This window comes from Theropithecus gelada, chromosome 13 (genome assembly GCF_003255815.1).
Source record: "Theropithecus gelada isolate Dixy chromosome 13, Tgel_1.0, whole genome shotgun sequence".
NCBI classification, from domain to species: Eukaryota; Metazoa; Chordata; class Mammalia; order Primates; family Cercopithecidae; genus Theropithecus; species Theropithecus gelada.
The window spans coordinates 81983944-82004217 of record NC_037681.1 but is presented as its reverse complement, the minus strand read 5'-3'; the positions used below and the strand labels follow the sequence as shown (position 1 = coordinate 82004217).

The 20274-nt window shown below is 37.5% G+C and overlaps 1 protein-coding gene across 1 annotated transcript in view; it reads left to right on the top strand.

Moving 5' to 3' along the window:
• USP34 (ubiquitin specific peptidase 34) overlaps positions 1 to 20274 on the top strand; it is a 288446-nt gene that overhangs the window by 119146 nt on the left and 149026 nt on the right. The window contains exons 11-19 of the mRNA XM_025405742.1: positions 1906 to 2031; positions 2216 to 2345; positions 3338 to 3373; positions 4055 to 4185; positions 4461 to 5071; positions 8859 to 9073; positions 13486 to 13601; positions 13692 to 13819; positions 19116 to 19205. Of these exons, the coding sequence (XP_025261527.1) occupies positions 1906 to 2031; positions 2216 to 2345; positions 3338 to 3373; positions 4055 to 4185; positions 4461 to 5071; positions 8859 to 9073; positions 13486 to 13601; positions 13692 to 13819; positions 19116 to 19205 (1583 nt within the window). The remainder of the gene's footprint in view (positions 1 to 1905; positions 2032 to 2215; positions 2346 to 3337; positions 3374 to 4054; positions 4186 to 4460; positions 5072 to 8858; positions 9074 to 13485; positions 13602 to 13691; positions 13820 to 19115; positions 19206 to 20274) is intronic.

Here is a 20274-nt window from a genome sequence, read left to right as displayed (position 1 = left end):
CAGTGCCTCATTCCTATAATTTCAACACTTGGGGAGGCTGAGGCAAGAGGATCACTTGAGCTTAGGCGTTTTAAAATTAGACTGGGCAATATCATGAGACTTCATCTCTCTATATAAAACAAAACAAAACAAAATAACCAAGTGGCAGATTAATCCCTCAAAACCCCAACAAGATATTTGATTATCAAAATTAAGTATATTATGGAAATTTCATTATATTAATGGTTAAATTGGCAGAAAATCAGAAGTTTATTATACATTACGTGTAGTATATATGGTTTATATACATATATATATAAAAACATGTATATATGTGTGTTTATCATGTTTTAAGTAGAAAAACTATATATGAGTTACTTGTTGGCAAAAAGTAGAGAAAACTGTTAGTACAGATCGAGAATTCCTAATCCAAAACTCTAAAATGTGAACTGCTACGAAGTTTGAGATCTGAGTGCCAACATGGTGCTCAAAGGAAGTACTCATTGGAACATTTCAGATTTTGGAGTTTTGAATTAGAGATCTTCAACTAGTAAGTATATAATGCAGATAATCCAAAGTGTGGAAAAATCCAAAATCTGAAACACTTCTGCTTCCAAGCATTTCAGATAGGGGATACTTAACCTGTATATTTTAATCTGTAATGTTATTTAATACTATATTTAAATGAACATTCTTAGTCAAGACCTATAAAAGTGTTAAACTTATTGGTATTCACTTCTCCTTAAAATCAAATACTGTTTGTAGTATTGAAGTACTACCATTGTTTTTTAAATGAATATCTAATGATGTTAAAGTAAATAGTAGTAGAAGCACGTAGTGTAATTTATAAGAAACCTCACCAAGATAGAATTCCTCCAGTATTAGGTTTTCTTACATGTATTTCACCTTATATTTCAGTATTAGGTTATGCATATTTACCCTGAAAGAGAAGCAGCAGAAGAGAATTCATGTGTATGCCTACAAAATATAAAAATCAGTGTTTTTGAATAAAATCTATATTTTAAGACTTTTTATGTATTAAAAGTAGGAAACTTTACACTTGACAGCCCTCAAATTGGGAATTACTTGTCTAATCTTCTGTTTATTACCTTATCTTGATTTAGTAGTTAGCAACTTGATGGCTGTAAAATGCTTTTATTTTACATGATGTAATATTTAGTTTTTATATCTTCATAAATATTGTATTGTCCATGAATTTACATGTTTGTTTATTATAACAAAGAAGTCTTTGTATCTCATGGTTTATTATTTCGTAGATCTTTGTCAGGGTTTCTGTTGTGTACTCTAGTGAAATAAAAGCATTATATAAATACTTTATAAAGATTTAATAAGAGAAATCTGGCATAGTTGTGATAATTTACTTTTTTCTCCTAAGTGTAATTTGTTGTCTTATTTGTATTTTAATTTACTATTTATTTTTGTATTATGACATGTAAATTAATTCCTTTGGTATCAAGAGATCTTCCACCATAGCCGCCTATGTAGCTGGGACCACAGGTGTGCACCTCAGCACCCAGCTAATTTTAAAATGTATTTTTTATAGAGGTGAGGTCTCGCTATGTTGCCCAGGCTGATCTGAGACTCCTGGGCTCAAGCTGTCCTGCCAGCTCAACCTCCCAAAGTATTGGAATTACAGACATCAGCCACCACACCCAGCCTTCCCTCTTGTAATTAGGCAATTCAGCTTGTCATTTGTTTGGTTAAGTTTAATTTCTGTTTAGGTGAATTTATTTTTGCTCTTTTATGCACTGCCGTTCCTCATCTTGGATAATTAGCATTTTACCATTATATTAAAAAATATTAGTGTACTGGCCAAATTTTTGACTTTCAAGCTGTTTTTATATCAGGTAATCTACATGTATTGGGCAATTATTTTTGACCATTCTCTCTAACTTGATTTTCTAGTTGAAACATTGTAGTCGGTATATACATGACTTATTTCCTTCACTCATCAAGAATTTGGATCCGGTACCACTTAGACATCTACTTAATCTGGTCTCAGCTCTTGAGCCAAGTGTTCATACTGAACAGGTAATACATTTAAAACATAATGATAGTTTTTTTTTTTTTTCTCGTAAAGTGAAAATTTCTTTGTGATTCAGATAATTTAACTTTCATTTTATTGGCTTGGCATTTCAGTGTGACAAAAAGGATATTAAATTTGTTAGTGTTGCCTGGAATTCTCCAACTTTAATCTCTCCCTCTCTTTTTTTAGACGTTGTACTTGGCATCCATGTTAATTAAAGCACTGTGGAATAATGCACTAGCAGCTAAGGCTCAGTTATCTAAACAGAGTTCTTTTGCATCTTTATTAAATACTAATATTCCCATTGGAAATAAGAAAGGTTAGTAGTGTCATGTATTTTGAAGGAAATTGTTGAGAGCTTCTCATTCAGATTTGAAGTATTTTCTGCTTATACATTCAGTTCAATCTTTATTTTAAAATAAGTGTGGGATGGATGGAAGAGTACATATAAAAGGATTAATACTGTGATTAGTTCGTGTTTTGGTTTACCTTTTAAGTGAAGGATAGTGATAAAGTCTTTGTAGTTACTGGATTTTCTCAGCTTTGATTATCTTTTTTTTAAACAAAAGCTTTGGGGATTTCGTTTTGTAAACAAGTTTTGTTTTAAAAATTTAAGAGTAGAACATAATGATTCAGTTATCTTTCTGTGTTTTCTGCTTTAAAGTTTTCTGCCATGTCAGGTGCTTTGTGGGTTTTTTTTGGTTTTGTTTTGTTTTTTTTGATTTTGTTTTGTTTTGTTTTTGAGATGGAGCCTTGCTCTGTTGCCCAGGCTGGAGTGCAGTGGCGTGATCTTGGCTCAGTGCAAGCTCTGCCTCCTGGGTTCAGGTCATTCTCCTGCCTCAGCCTCCCTTGTAGCTGGGACTAGAGGCGCCCGCCACCACGCCTGGCTAATTTTTTTGTATTTTTAGTAGAGACGGGGTTTCACCATGTTAGCCAGGATGGTCTCGATCTCCTGACCTCGTGATTCGCCTGCCTTGGCCTCCCAAAGTGCTGGGGTTACAGGCATGAGCCACTGCGCCCGGCCAGTGGGTATTTTTTTTTTTTTTTTTTTTTTAACATATATAGCTTTCAAGGGCTTTCTGAAACGTTACTTGAACTCAGTTTTTGTCTCCTGGCAACATATACTACCCTTCTCTTAGGCTTTTCTGTGCAGGCACCCCCAACAACTACTGCAGGTGGCGGAGACTTGACCTTATTGCAAGATTCTCTGCCTGTATCTTGTTGATTAAACAATATAAACAACTGATACACTGTCTCAAAGAAGCTCAGTCACTTAGAATGTTTTTCTCTTGTTTTTTCCTTTTCCTTCAGAGGAAGAAGAGCTCAGAAGAACAGCTCCATCACCTTGTAAGTTGAGCGTTAGAAATTCATGGCAACATGACTTAGTTTTGTTTTAGTGATTTTCTAGAGTTCATTGATTTTATATAATGATATATTTGTATCAGTCATAAAGTTCATTTTGAGGAGATGTAAACCTTTAACATATTCGTGTTACCCATTTTTCTTTTTTCTTTTTTTTTTTTTCCTTTTTTTTTTGAGACGGAGTCTCGCTCTGCCGCCCGGGCTGGAGTGCAGTGGCAGGATCTCGGCTCACTGCAAGCTCCGCCTCCCGGGTTCACGCCACTCTCCTGCCTCAGCCTCAGGAGTAGCTGGGACTACAGGCGTCCGCCACCTCGCCCGGCTAGTTTTTTGTATTTTTTTTAGTAGAGACGGGGTTTCACCGTGTTTGCCAGGATGGTCTCGATCTCCTGACCTCGTGATCCGCCCGCCTCGGCCTCCCAAAGTGCTGGGATTACAGGCTTGAGCCACTGCGCATTTTTCTTAAAACTATAAACATCTTGACTTTTAATTGAAATCTATTACATTTTTAGAAATCATGAGCAAATGTTAACATATTTAGAGATTTTATTTTTGGCTACTTAGTGTAAAGCTTTGGTAACTAGGTCAAGGAGTCAGATGATAATGTCATTTTGTTAAGTCCATGTTAATATAAATTAGAAGTAAAAATAAAAAATGTATTTTATATAGGGTCACCTGCAGCTAGTCCTCAAAGCAGTGATAATAGCGATACACATCAAAGTGGAGGTAGTGACATTGAAATGGATGAGCAGCTTATTAATAGAACCAAACATGTGCAACAACGACTTTCAGACACAGAGGTATGAAAATAGGTTTTTCTTCTTTTAAAGGCTTTTTTGGCTTTCTGGCATGTTTATCATTTGAATTGGGTATATATACATAATTCATGTTCCGGCTTGTCCTCTCCTTTACATAATATTTTTGATGTCCGTTGAGTTTTTAATTCCATTTTGTATTGTTCAAAGGGGTATAACAAGACTGACAGCGTTTTTAAAAAGTACAGTTTATTAATGTTGGTTACCTTTTTTCTTATTGGTTTAAATATTTATTTAAATCTGTTTGTTTCAAAATAAAGGAATCCATGCAGGGAAGTTCTGATGAAACTGCCAACAGTGGTGAAGATGGAAGCAGTGGTCCTGGTAGCAGTAGTGGGCATAGTGATGGATCTAGCAATGAGGTCAATTCTAGCCATGCAAGCCATTCAGCTGGGAGCCCTGGCAGTGAGGTACAGTCAGAAGACATTGCAGATATTGAAGCCCTCAAAGAAGAAGATGAAGATGACGATCATGGTCATAATCCTCCCAAAAGCAGTTGTGGTGCAGATCTTCGGAATAGAAAGTTAGAGAGTCAAGCAGGCATTTGCCTGGGGGACTCCCAAGGCACGTCAGAAAGAAATGGGACGAGCAGCGGAACAGGAAAGGACCTGGTTTTTAACACCGAATCATTGCCGTCAGTAGATAATCGAATGCGAATGCTGGATGCTTGTTCACACTCTGAAGACCCAGAACACGATATTTCAGGGGAAATGAATGCTACTCATATAGCACAAGGGTCTCAGGAGTCTTGTATCACGCGAACTGGGGACTTTCTTGGGGAGACTATTGGGAATGAATTATTTAATTGTCGACAATTTATTGGTCCACAGCATCACCACCACCACCACCACCATCACCACCACCACGATGGGTAAGCCTACTTCAAAATAAATATTCAGTTCGTATTTCCTTTAGGGAAGTAGTATATCCTATGTTTATTCAATTGCAATTTATTCTGTATTAGTGCTATTCATTAGTAGTATAGTACAAAGTATTAATGTAAAGCTACAAATAGATAATTTCAAGTTTTCTATTGGGCACATTTAAAAACACAAAATGAAGCAGGTTGTTGGCCAGGCGCGGTGGCTCACACCTGTAATCCCAGCACTTTAGGAGGCCAGGCAGGTGGATCACTTGAGGTCAGGAGTTTGAGACCAGCCTGAACAACATGGTGAAACCCCATCTCTACTAAAAATAGTCAAATTCGCCAGGTATGGTGGTGCACGCCTGTAATCCCAGCTACTTGGGAGGCTGAGGCAGGAGAATTGCTTGAACCTGGGAGGTGGAGGTTGCAGTGAGCCGAGATCGTGCCGCTGCACTCCAGCCTGGGCAACAGAGTGAGACTCAAAAACAAAACAACAACAACAATAAACCAGGTTGCTAATTTTAATCATGTTAAACCAATAATATCTGCCATGCCATTTCCACGTGTAATAAGTATAAAAATTAGTAACGTATTTCCTTCCTTTTTTTCTTACCAAGTCTTCAATATTAAGTGCGTGTTTTATACTTATAGCACTTCTCAATTTAGACCGGCCACCTTTTAATTCTTTAAAATGTTTATTTAGTTTCTTCTTCTTCTTTTCTTTGAGACAGAGTCTCGCTCTGATACCCAGGCTGGAGTGCAGTGGCACGATCTAGGCTCACTGCAACCTCCACTTCCCAGGCTCAAGCAATTCTTGTGCCTCAGCCTACTGAGTAGCTGGAATTACAGGCACCCATCACTGTGCCTGGCTAATTTTTTTGTATTTTTAATAGAGATGGGGTTTAACCATGTTGACCAAGCTGATCTTGAACTCCTGACCTCAGGTGATCCGCCCGCCTTGGCCTTCCAAAGTGCTGGGATCACAGGTGTACACCATGCCTGGCCTTTTTTTTTTTTTTGAGATGGAGTCTTGCTCTGTCGTCCAGGCTGGAGTGCAGTGGCACGATCTCAGCTCACTGCAACCTCCGTCTCCCAGGTTCAAGCAATTCTTCTGCCTTAGCCTCCCGAGTAGCTGGGACTACAGGTACCCCCCGTACCATGCCTGGCTAATTTTTGTATTTTTAGTAGAGATGGGGTTTCACCATATTGGCCAGGCTGGTCTCGAACTCCTGACCTTGTGATTTGGCTTACCAAAGTGTTGGGATTACAGGTGTGAGCCACTGCGCCTGGCTTTTTTTTTTTTTTTTTTTTTAATAGACAGGGTCTCACTCTTGTCACCTAGGCTGTGGTGCAGTGATGTGATTATAGCTCACCATAGTCTCAAACTCTTGGGCTCAAGCAATCCTCCTGTCTCAGCTTTCTGAGTGCTTGAGACTTAAGGTGTGCGTTGCCACTCCTAGCTAATTCTTAATTTTTTTTTTTATACAGACAGGGTATTGCTATGTTGCCCAGGCTGGTCTTGAACCCAAGACCTCAGATGGTCCTTCCACCTCAGCCCAAAGCTCTGGGATTACAGGTGTGAGCCACTTATACCAAGCCTATTCCTGGCATGTTTTATGTGTGTAATGGTCACATATGGCTAGTCAGTATTATATTGGATAGCACAGGATTAGATTTTGAACTTCTTGTAGTAAATGCCTAAAAAAGATATGAGTACTTATGGAAACATGCCTAAATTGTGATGAAGAAAGGGAAATTTTACACATCTCCTAATTTTAGGGTATTTAAAAGGATAAGCTCTATCATAAAACTTTTTGGTTATCTGTGAAATATGCCAAATATGTGATTCTGTCACTTACTGATGGTATTATGATGGGCAAAATAATTAATTTTTCATTTTTTTCTTCTATAAAATGAGAACAATAATCCCAGTGCTTTGGAGGCTAAGGCAGGAGGATTGTTTGAGGCCAGGAGTTTGAGATCAGCCTGGGCAATGTAGTGGGGGCCCGTCTCTACAAAAATATTTTAAAAAACCTGCCAGGCATGGTAGCACACACCTGTAGTTCTAGATAATTGGGAGGCTGAGGTGGAAGGATCGCTTGAGTCCAGGAGATCAAGACTGCAGTGAGCTATGATTGCACCACTACACTCCAGCCTGGGCAATAGAATGAGACTCTGTCTCTAAAAATAAAATAGGCACAGTAGTATCTATCTTATGGTTTTATTGTGAGGATTTCTTGGGCTAACTAATGTGATTGGTACACAGTAAGTGCTCATTAAGTGTTAGCTGCATATTTATTATTGTCGTTACAAGTGATAGTATGTGAGTTTATGGTGAATCATGGATATGCCCTTTATCAGATTGAGTTTTGCTATACTCAACAATTTGTCAGATCTTCCAGAATTCAGTTAAGTTGTTAAGGTGAACTACATATCTATACGTATTATTTCTTTATTTCCTTTGCTTTTTAATTCTTACCACTGATGCATCTGAGTTTAAGGAAGTGTTTTTTAAAGATTGGCATTTTGGGCCAGATAATTTTTTTTTTTTTTTTTGAAACAGCGTTACAGTCTGTTGTTGAGGCTGGAGTGCAGTGGCACGATCTTGGCTCACTGCAACCTCCACCTCCTGGGTTCAAGTGATTCTCCTGCCTCAGCCTCCCGAGTAGCTGGGATTATAGGCATTTGCCACCATGCCCCAGCTAATTTTTGTATTTTTAGTAGAGACGGGGTTTCACCATGTTGGCCAGGCTGGTCTTGAGCTGCTCACCTCAAGTGATCCGCCTGCCTCGGCCTCCCAAAGTGCTGGAATTACAGGTGTGAGCCACCATGCCCAGCCTTGGGCCAGAACATTTTTTTTGGTTTGAATTTAGCAATGTTAATGTTGTCCTGTGCGTTGCAGAATGTTTGCCAGTATCCTGAGCCTTATCTCTAGATTCCACTAGCATCTCCTCAGTTTTGACATCCAAAAATATCTCTAGATATTTCTAGATTTCCCCCAGGGGCCTAAATTCACCCCTAATTGAGAACCACTGGCTCACTATCTGGCATTATAGATAGAAACATTCACAGTTGTCCCCAGCACAGCTTATGATGAAGACAAAGAATTAGTTTGTTACAAAACTGAGGTGCAGTATATTCAGTTTGGTACACTGAAGATCTTAATTTTGACACATGTACCCATTCCATACCTCACAAGATGTAATGATTTAATTTTTCATTTTAGCTCTTCTCATATTCTGTGTATTAATAGTACTACTTTTGAGTCTCTAAATCAACCCTGAACTTCATGTTATTTTTTGATTTTTAAAAATCATTTTGTCTTTATGTCCAATAACAGTGTGTTTTAGAAATGAATACTTACTTTGGGTTTGTTGAGTTAGAAGTTCCCTATTTAATATTAAGTCCATCAAGACTGCAGCCTTAAATTGAAATTTTTTTTGGTTTGATTCAGTTGTATAAAACCACATATTTTATGGTTTCACATTTTATAGACTTTGTATAATATGCAAATAGTGAGTATTAGTGATCTTGTTAAAATTGTTCTTTGAATTTGTTCTGTTGAGGTGTGTTAGTAGGCCTGGTAATACGAGTGTGTATTGTAAAATTATTAAATAATACTGACGGTGTGAAGTTTTCAGTTTTGTAAAGCTCTCAACATTCCATATTGTTAATAAGCAGATGTAGCTTTGTTTCTGAGTGTATTTGTAAGTTTAGGAGAGGTGTTTTTTGTGGTTCCCAAATTAGATTTACATTTGTAATTACTAACTTTGTGCTTTTCTCTGTTTTGTAGGCATATGGTTGATGATATGCTAAGTGCAGATGATGTCAGTTGTAGTAGCTCCCAGGTCAGTGCAAAATCAGAAAAAAATATGGCTGATTTTGATGGTGAAGAATCTGGATGTGAAGAGGAGCTAGTTCAGATTAATTCACATGCAGAACTGACGTCTCACCTCCAACAACATCTTCCCAATTTAGCTTCCATTTACCATGAACATCTTAGTCAAGGTAAGACTCTACAGTAAGTGAAATATATTACCTTCTTCACAACAGGAATAATTTATCTTACATTGTTGAAAGGAATCAATAGTTAAGGTTTGGTACTTAAATGTTTTTGTCAAAACAGTTTCCATATGGTAGTTTTTTTCCCCCAAGGGAATTATTATAAATACTCCATCATGAATATAAATAAGGCCTTGCAGTTCTATCGAGATACTCAGTGGGAAAAGAAAATATATAGCAATAATATGTAATAATTAAAGCTCTGTATTTTAGAAAATATATGGTTTTATTATAATTTATATTTAGAAATCATAGGACCTAAAAGTAATAGGAAATCACAAAAGATAAAATTATATGATTCCGTTTATATGATATGTCTAGAATAGGCAAATCTGCAGGCAGAAGGAAGGTTAGTGGTTGCTTGGGGTTAGGGAAGGGTAGGAGGGAATAAAGAGGAGTGAGTTTGAGAAATCATTGTTCAAGTCTAAATCAATCTTAAAGTAATAGGACTTGACCAGACTTGAAAGAATGGAAGATGGAGGAAGGTAAAGAGTACTAGGGAATTAATGAGTAAAGCAAGAAAAAAATACGAAAGTAAAAACAGTTTTAGAATTGGCAGTTTAAAGGCCTTTAACCTCTTGTTTGGTTGGTATCATCAATGTATACTGGCCTAGTAAATGGGTTTTGGGATGACAGTACATTAAAAGTAAACCTGATGGATTAGGTTTAGGCTGAGGCCATGAACGCACTTGGAAACACAACTTGTGGATCTTGGATCAATTTACTGATTTGTACATCTTTTTTGTACGTGATCTGTCTAGGTTAAGTTACTTTGACTTACTGTTGTGCTGTTGTGGTTGTTGAGAAGGCAATAGGTTAGATTGAGGTCATCTGACTGAATGTGATGCCATATTTGTAAATTGTTACCATTCTTATCTCAAATTTTCCTTTAATCAGTATTTTACCTACTTTTTACTGCATAGAGTTAGAAATTGAACAAAATGGTTATTTTCTTTTCGCAACCTTTTGTAGACAGAATAAAATGATAGTATATGTTAATGCTTTCCAAGTCTACCTTGTATTACAATGTTTTTAGTACTAGAAGACGTCCTCCAACACAGTAAGACAATCACTTTAAAAATGGGCAAAAGTGTCAAACAGATACTGCATAAAAGATGATATATAGAAATGGTCAATAAGGGCTGGGTATGGTGGCTTACACCTATAATCCTAGCACTTTGGAAGGCTGAGGTGGGCAGATCCCTTGAGGTCAGGAGTTCGAGACTAGCCTAGCCAACATGGTGAAACTCCATCCCTACTAAAAATGCAAAAAAAAAAAAAAAAAAATTAGCTGGGCATGGTGGTGCTCGCCTGTAGTGCCAGCTACTTGGGAGGCTGAGGGAGGAAAATCGCTTGAACCTGGGCAGTGGAGGTTGCAGTGAGCCGAGATCATGCCACTGCACTCCAGCCTGGGTGACAGTGTGATACTCCGTTTAAAAAAAAAAAAAGAAATGGGCAATAAGTACATTCACAGTATTTCTTGTCATCTGGTAAATGTAAGTTAAAACCACAGTGAGGTACTACTGCATACCTATTGAAATGAGTAAAATTAAGGACTGATACTATCAAGGATTAACATTAGAATGTGGAGCTGGAACTGTCATATCTTGCTGTGGAACATAAAATATAATCACTTGGGAGAACTGTGTGTTAGTCCATTATTGTGTTGCTGTAAACAAATGGCCTGGTGCAGTGGCTCACGCCTGTAATCCCAGCACTTTGGGAGGCCGAGACAGGTGGATCACTTGAGGTCAGCAGCTCGAGGCCAGCCTGGCCAACATGGTGAAACCCTGTTGGTATTAAAAATACAAAAATTAGCTGGATGTGGTGGCGGGCACCTGTCGTCCCAGCTACTTGGGAGGCTGAAGCACGAGAATCACTTGAACCTGAGAGGTGGGGGTTGCAGTGAGCCAAGATCACACCACTCCACTCCATGCTGGGCAACAGAGTGAGACTACATCTCAAAAAAGAAAAAAAGAAATACCTGAGGCTGGGTAGTTTATGAACAGAAATGGTTTATTTTGGCTCACAGTTCTGCAGGTTGTGCAAGAAGCATAGTGCCAGCATCTGCTTCTGATGAGGGCCACAGGGAGCTTACAATCATGGCAGAATGTGAAGGGGGAACAGAGGTCTCATGGTGAAAGTGGAAACGGGGGGTTTGAGGGGTGCGACTCTTTTCTAAACAACCAGGTCTCATCTGAAGTCAATATGAGAACTCACACTATGATGAGGACAGCATGAAAACATTCATGAGGGATCTGCTGCCATGACCCAAACGCCTCCTACTAGGCTCACCTCCAACATTGGAGGTCACATTTCAACATGAGATTTAGAGGGGACAAAACATTCAAACTGTATCAAATTGCTTTATCACAAAGTTAAATATTTACCTACCATATGACCCAGAAGTTTTTTTGCCCTCAGTTTTGTTTTTTGTTTTTTTTGAGACGGAGTCTCGCTCTGCCGCCCAGGCTGGAGTACAGTGGCCAGATCTCAGCTCACTGCAAGCTCTGCCTCCCGGGTTTACGCCATTCTCCTGCCTCAGCCTCCCGAGTAGCTGGGACTACAGGCGCCCGCCGCTTCGCCCGGCTAGTTTTTTGTATTTTTAGTAGAGACAGGGTTTCACCGTGTTAGCCGGGATGGTCTCGATCTCCTGACCTCGTGATCCGCCCATCTCGGCCTCCCAAAGTGCTGGGATTACAGGCTTGAGCCACCGCGCCCGGCCTGCCCTCAGTTTTTACCCAAGAGAAATGAAAACATGTCTGCCAAAAGATTTATTCGTGTGTGTGCCTTTATTCAGAAGCCCTTCCAACTGGAATTAACTGGTATATTCACATAGTGGAATTTTGCTGATCAGTAGAAAGGAAAGAACTACATAGACACATCCAAAATCATGGATGAATATTGAGAAACATCATTCTGAGCAAAGGAAGCTAGAAATAAAAGAAAGTACATACTATGTATTACTTACGTGTGGTTCTAGAACGGTCAAAAGTAATTTGTAAGGACAGAAAGCTCCTCAATCATTGCCTAGGGCTTGAGGGTGGGGATTGATTGTAAAGGATCACAAGGGAACTTTCTGAGGAGATAGAAATGTTCTCCATCTTGATTATATATGTATTTTAATAAAATTTTAAAAGGTAAATACCAAAACAATCCCCCCACCCATCCAAAAAAAAAAAAAAAAGCCACAGACTAGAAGAAATATTTGAAAATTATATATGTAAGAAATTGTATTTGGAATATAAAATAATTTCATAACTCAATAGTCAGACAGCCCAATTAAAGAGTGGCAAATTATTTATTTCACCAAAAAGGTATACACATAGCTACTAAGCACATGAAAAGATTCACAACATCATTAGTCATTAGAGAAATGGAAATTAAAAACCTTAATGAGATTACACCACATACCTGTTAGAATGGCTGAAATTAAAGAGTGACAGTGCTACGGTATTAGGGAGGATATGGAAGAAAGGGACTAACTATTGCTGTCATACACTGCTGATGGGAATGTAAAATGGCACAACCACTTTGGAAATCTTTTCAGCAGTTTTCTGTTAAACATACATAATACCTCATGACTCAGCGATGTCAATCCTCGGTATTTACCCAAGAGAAAGGAAAGGAAATTACAGAAAATTTGTTACACGGATGTTTATGGTAGTTTTTAAATAATAGTGTAAAACTAGAAACTATCCAAATATTTCTAGTTTGGATAGTTACAGGACTGTAACTGGTGAATGTCTAAACAAAATGTAGTATTTCTATAATAGTCTTTTAATTTGAATGTTTTGGGTAAATTATCTCCAATAAAAATAGTGTTTTTTTTAAAAATATAGGAATTATAAAAGATTATATAGGTCATTTAGAGGAATGTCTGTTGGGAAAATAATTATTTCAAATACGTTGTCTTATTCACACTTAGTTTCAAGTATTTATGTACAGTTCTCTTGACGTGAAAATATTAATTATAAATAGCAAAGAGACTATAGCAAGGAAACGATTTCACTTTAGCCTTATCAAATCTAAATGGCACTATTCTTTTCATAAGTATTGTGCCATGCTGGGTGCAGTGACTTACACCTGTAATCCCAACACTTTGGGAGGCTGAGGAAGGAGATTATTGGAGGCCACAAGTTTGAGACCAGCCTGGCTAACAAAGTGAGACTCAGTCTCTTTAAAAAGAAACAAAAACAAAACAAAACAACAACAAAAAAATTGTGCTAATGTGTTTTTATTTTATGATCTGAGAAAAATATCCTATACTTTTGTTTGGATTTGCTAACCATACGAATGCTATAATCAGTCAGCTGCGTTTCTCTATAGTATGCTGTGTTTTTTTTTCCCGTTTTCAGGACCTGTAGTTCATAAACATCAATTCAACAGTAATGCTGTTACAGACATTAATTTGGATAATGTTTGCAAGAAAGGAAACACTTTGTTGTGGGATATAGTCCAGGATGAAGATGCAGTAAGTTATTTAAATTAAGAGCCAGAAGACTAAGAAATTTCAGCAAGATGCAATTAGGATAAATAATAATTTTATGTACATTTTTTATAGGTTAATCTTTCTGAAGGATTAATAAATGAAGCAGAGAAACTTCTTTGTTCGTTAGTATGTTGGTTTACAGATAGACAGATTCGAATGAGATTCATTGAAGGTTGCCTTGAAAACTTGGGAAACAACAGGTAAAGAGGAATTTAAAAATTTTTAATGCAGTAGTCAAAATATTTGGGTGTTGTTGACTGGGTGTGATGTTTTTATACTGTTTCATATACCTGTATTAATCTGTTCCTTAGTAATTGTAGTTTTCATATTAAATTTAGAGGCTTCTTCCTCACATGGTTCATATTTTAAGCACTCAGTGTTGCTCTTTTCAGCACCTTTCACCATTCTTTGTTAGATGCACCCAACAGAAACAAAAAAAAAAAGATACTGTCTTTTTGATTCTGGAAACACCTTGGTGATTACTGTGTTTTCAAATTGCAGTTAAATGTTCTTGAACTGTCTCATAAAGGATGCTAAATAAGTTAAGTGAAATTTTACTTAAGCTACAATATAAACACTTTGATAACAGCATTGTTCTTCCATTTAGGTGTGTCTTTTAATGTCTCAGCATTTGTAGTACATAAAATACTAGGTTAGTAACTCATCAAGTTGTATATATTAGATATGTACAGTTCTTTGTCATACCTCAAAGTGTGTTTTTGTTTTTTGTTTTTTGTTTTTTTTTAGCAGGTTAGTGTTTTTTCTCGTTTGAATTCTGCCTCATAGTTATGTACTTCTCATTGGGACTCAGTTGATTACACATTTCTTGATTTTCAGTGTTCTTCCGTGGATATAGTTTCATGTTTCCTTGACTTATACTGCTCTGATAGTGTTCTATTCTCTAATATAGTGAAAATATGATTCTGATGTGTATGTTGTCAGTTCAGTTATTAATATATTGTTTTCCGCTCACATCTATGTAGGCCTGCTATGATTGTTTAATTTTATCGAATATCTGAGTGCTTGAAAATACTTTTTCCCCAATTGAATTTTAAAAGTACATGCTATATTTTCTTTTTTTTTTTTGGTTCTTTAAAGGGCAATACATTGAACAGTTACAGTAGAAAAATTCCTTGTTCATGCACATATAAGAAACCACTAATAGAACTCTGTAAATGGATCAGTTGCCTCCTTTGGTATACATTCTTTGTTTTTTTTTGACATGGAGTCTTGCTCCATTGTCCAGGCTGGAATGCAATGGTGTGATCTTGGCTCACTGCAACCTCTGCCTCTCGCATTCAAGCAGTTCTCCCACCTCAGCCTCCTGAGTAGCTGGGATTACAGGCTCCTGCCATCATGGCTGGCTAATTTTTGTATTTTTGTAGAGAGGGGGTTTCACCATGTTGTCCAGGCTGGTCTTCAACTCCTCACCTCAGGTGATCCTCCTGCCTTGGCTTCCCAAAGTTCTGGGATTACACACTGCGCCTGGCCGGTATATATTCTTTGAAAAGAATTCCTTTAATGGCTGGATGATATGTCATCATTTACATAGGCTTTATAACAGTTAATTGTAAAATGTTAATTTTCTTTTAAAAGTCTTTGTGAAAACACAAATTTTAATAAGTGGTTCAATAATTTGTACTCCCCATATGTGCGTCTGCCTACCCTGTGACCCAGTAATTCCTCTTCTAAGTATATGCCTCACAAAATACACCCTGGTGATCACCCAAAGGCAGAGTCAAGAATGCTAACAGCAGCCCTATTGAAAATAACTGGGCCAGGTGTGGTAGCTCATGGCTATAATCCCAGCACTTTGGGAGGCCAAGATAGGTGGATTGCATGAGCCCAGGACTGAGACCAGCATGGGCAGTGTGGTAAAACCTCACCTCTACAAAAAATACAAATAAAAGTATCCAGGTGTGGTGGTGCGTGCCTGTAGTCCCAGCTACTTGGGAGGCTGAGGTAGGAGGATTGCTTGTGCCTGGGGAGGTTCAGGCTGCAATGAGTCATGATCATGTCACTGCACCCCAGCCCTGAGCAACAGAGTGAGACCCTGTCTCAAAATAAATAACATAACTACATATTCTTTGCATAGCTATTCAAATGCAAAAAAAAAAAGTAGAAAGGATAATTGTGGACTACTCATAGAAATACTATGTAGCAATAACATTGAATGAACAGTAAAACAACTACATGGAACAACTTGGATCAATATCACAAACACAGTGTTGCAAGAAAGAAGCCAGACACAAAAACAATATATATCTCTATTATTTTATTTATATCATGTAAAAACAGGTGAGTTCTTGTATTTAGTAGACTGGATAATAGCTACCCTGAGGGGTGACTAGTGGTTGGAAGGGGACACAGTAGAGGCTCTTGGAATGCTGATATTGATATGTTTCTTGATTTGATTGCTGGTTGCATAGATGTGTTTACCTCAGAATTTTGAACTGTGCCCTCTTTTTCTATGTATGTTTATTATACTTCAACAAGAAGAGAAAGCTGTATGAAAGATTAGATATCATGCAGCCATGAAGGGTTCTGTTTTCAAAGATTATATAATGATTGAGGCAAATAATTACAGGCCTAACTGTTAAAAAGAAAAGATTGTAAGAAATAAGTCAGAATGTAATCTCTACAATAGTTATTTTTGGAAGGATTGAGGTTTGCTTTTTTGTTTTGTTTTTTGGAGATGGAATCTCGCTCAGTTGCTCAGGCTGTAGTGCAGTGACATGATCTTGGCTCACTGCAACCTCTGCTTCCCAGGTTCAAGTGATTCTCCTTACTCAGCCTCTGAAGTAACTGGGAATATAGGTGTACACCACCTTGCCCAGCTAACTTTTATATTTTTAGTAGAGATGGAGTTTTGCCATGTTGGCCAGACTGGTCTCGAACTCCCGACCTCAAGTGATCTGCTCGCCTTGACCTGTCAAAGTGTTGGGATTACAGGCACGAGCCACCGCACCCAGTTTGAATTTTTTTTTTTCTTCGTGCCTTTTTGTTACTCAGTCTTCCTAAAATGAGTACATATTTCTTTTATAGGTAGGAAAATTTAAAAGATCCAAAAGGGACCAGGTACAGTGTCTCATGACTGTAATTCCAACACTTTGAGAGGCTGAGACGGGGCATCTATTGAGCCCAGTAGTTTGAGACGAGCCTTAGCAACATAGGAAGACCCCATCTCTACAGAAAAACTTTAAAATTAGCTGGGCGTGGTGGCACATACCTGTAGTTACAGCTACTTGGGAGGCTGAGGTGGGAAGTCAAGGCTGCAACGAGCCAAGATTGCACCACTGCACTCCAACTTGGGCAACACAGTGAGGCCCTGTCTCAAAAAAACAAACAACAAAAAAAATGTGCAGACACACACAATTTGTTTTCCTTCCTTAGAGACTATATTATATATGGCATTTCATGTCAACTTTTGATATATACTGTAGTTTTAAATGACTGTTTTGTAGAATATACTTCTTTAAAATACGGAATCCTAGATTAGACAAAATCATCCATATGTAACTTCAGCTGTGAAGACCAACAGTGAATATCTCTGTTCTAAGATAACAAAAAACTGCGTTAGTAATTCTTATGGGACTACCACATTGTTGCATAGTCATAAGCTTTTGGTTACAATGCAAACTCTTGAAATAAACCAAACAGCTAGTGCAATTCAGTATGATAGGATTATTCTTGAGTCTAAAATTAGTGTATTACTACTCCGGATCATTGAACCTTTTTCTTCTCTGTGAGACAGTCTCACTCTGTTGCCCAGGCCCAAGTGCAGTGGTGTGATCTCAGCTCCCTGCAGTCTCCGCCTCCCAGGCTCAGGCAAGTCTCCCACCTCAGCCTCCTGAGGAGGTGGGACTACAGGCACGTGCCATCATGGCTGGCTAATCTTTTGTATTTTTTGCAGAGACTGGGTCTCACTGTGTTGTCCTGGCTGGTCTCAAACTCCTGGGCTCAATCTGTTCACCTCGACTTCCCAAAGTGTTGGGATTACAGGCATGAACCATTATGCATTGGCCATTGAGCTTTTGTGGTTGGCCATTGAACCTTTTTATCCTAACCACATTGTTGCCTAAAATTATGTGTTTTGGTATTTGCAGTTTTCACTCTTGAAAGAATCTGTGAAATATAAGTTTGACTATAACACTTCCCTTTGATGCTTTTGTTAGTTTTGTAAGCATATCAGCAGTCAGAACTACTTGGGCAAAGAATTTGGTAGTATAACATCTCATAGTCATTATACGAGAAATTCTGCAATTTAATCGTCATTGGAATGAGTTGTATATTTGATTTTGTAAAGTTTCCTTTTTCATTGAAACATAAATTATTATCTCCAAGCCAATAAATTATCTTTCCCATTCTGTGTTTCATTAATTTTTAGTCTAAAAGCTGTACTTTCTATCATTTAAAAACAAATTTCTCAGTTTTAATAATGTTTAGTGCTTTAGGATGACTTTGAATCTGTCCTTGGTCATTATAGCACTTAAAATGTGTGTCTTTGTTCTTTGGAATTTAATTCTTTTAAATGGGAGAAAAGTTGGAATTTTTTAGATAATCTTAGGAAAAACTCTTTAAAATTTTTTAGTCATGTACAATGTAATTATTCCTCAATAATTCTGGAGAACAGCATTCCTTTAGGGTAGGAGTAGAAGGAAAATGAGTCTTATTTCTACATTCCTATTTCTGGTTTTTCTGTCATGAACCACACCAGTATTCACTGAGCTCAATAACCACTTAATGCCTGGCATCCTGTTTCTCTAACGTCAAACATCATATACTTGCTTCCACATTGCATTTTATAAATGAAAACATGTTTATTGAAGAAATTTTATTTACTGCCTAAATTCATGAAAAATTTTTTCATGAAGCAATATTGGCTTCTAAGATTAAAATAAGTTTAGTTCTTCATTAGAATTTGTTTTGCCTCTCTTAAGGCTCATGCAACCAACCTCCTTTCCTACTTCCAGAATTTCTATGTCAGTATCTGTCCTATACCTGTTCCTTTCAGAGGACAGGCAGACTCAAATCTACTTGAAGTTTTAAAGTAACTTCCTTTCCCCTTTCTGCTCCTTATACTTTTGAGGTATGTGGCATGCTTCCATTAGTGACATGGTTCATAAGGCCGTGATTCTCAATTTGAATGCAAATCATGTTGAGAATTTAGAAGAAAGTGGTAGTGATGACTTGTGAAGAAATAGTTTAAGAAAGATCTTTAAATGCTCTTCACTTGCTTTTATACCCAGATATTTATAGTATGTTTTACCTTAAAGGTCTTGGATTGGAATTTTTAAACTTGGACTTCTTGCCCTAATATATATAAAGTGTAAAATGAATTTATACTTTTGAGAAAAAAATTTAATGTTTGTGTAAATAATATATCTCGATATAAAATTCATTAAAACTTTTAACATTTAAAATTTTAAATAGCCGAATTTCTATAAAAATAATTACTAAAATTACTTTATTCTGTGAATGTTTCTTCTGTTTCAGATCAGTAGTAATTTCACTTCGTCTTCTTCCAAAACTATTTGGCACTTTTCAGCAGTTTGGGAGCAGTTACGATACACACTGGATAACAATGTAAGTAAATAAAATAAAGTATTTATTTTAAAGATGTTTTTCAAATTATAGTTATCTAAAGGTTTTGACTAACCTACAAGCTTTTTTTTTTTTTTTTCTTTTTTTGAGACGAAGTCTCACTCTTTCGCCCAGGCCTGACTGCAGTGGCGCTGTCTCGGCTCACTGCAAGCTCTGCCTCTTGGGTTCGCGCCATTCTCCTGCCTTAGCCTCCTGAGTAGCTGGGACTACAGGCGCCTGCCACCGTGCCCAGCTAATTTTTTGTATTTTTAGTAGAGATAGGGTTTCACTGTGTTAGCCAGGATGGTCTTGATCTCCTGACCTCATGATCCACCCGCCTTGGCCTCCCAAAATGCTGGGATTACAAGTGTGAGCCACCACGCCTGGACAGCCTACAAGCTTTTACTCTGTACCAGGAAAATTTGAGTTTCATGTGATTTGTTTTCTTAGATTTCTCTGCCACTTAGCCCTGTGGAGATTATATGTTGATGAGTAGGAAAATCTGTGTTTTATTTTCTTTGTAGTTTGAGAACAGTACTTTAGCAATTAATACTCTAATTTTAGAGAGATGTTTAGTGTATGCAGCTACAGCAGAGTACTTTTGAAGAAGAGCCACACTAAAGTAAACTCTAGCGTGCCTTTAATTTTTCCCGTTTCTAGGAATTGGCTGTAGACCTACAGTCGTGTTTGGGGCAATCTTGACACTACCCTATTACAGGTTGAGTATGCCTAATCTGAAAAATCTAAAATCTGAAATGCTCCATAATCCAACATTTTTAGAGCACCAGTATGACGCTCAAAGAAAATGTTCATTGGAGCATTTTGGAATTTGGATTTTTGGATTAGCTGTGTTCAACTGCTATGCATTCTGCAAATATTCCAGAATCTGAAAAAATCTGAAACACTTCTGGTCCCTGGCATTTTGGATAAGGGATATTCAACTTGTACTGCTTTACATTTATGGAGAACTTATGATTAATGAATATTAAAATAATTCTTCCAAAGGCAGAACTTTTATGTGAAATTGACCCCATGTTTTGGTAATAAGTCTAGAGAAAGTTGTCTACCACGC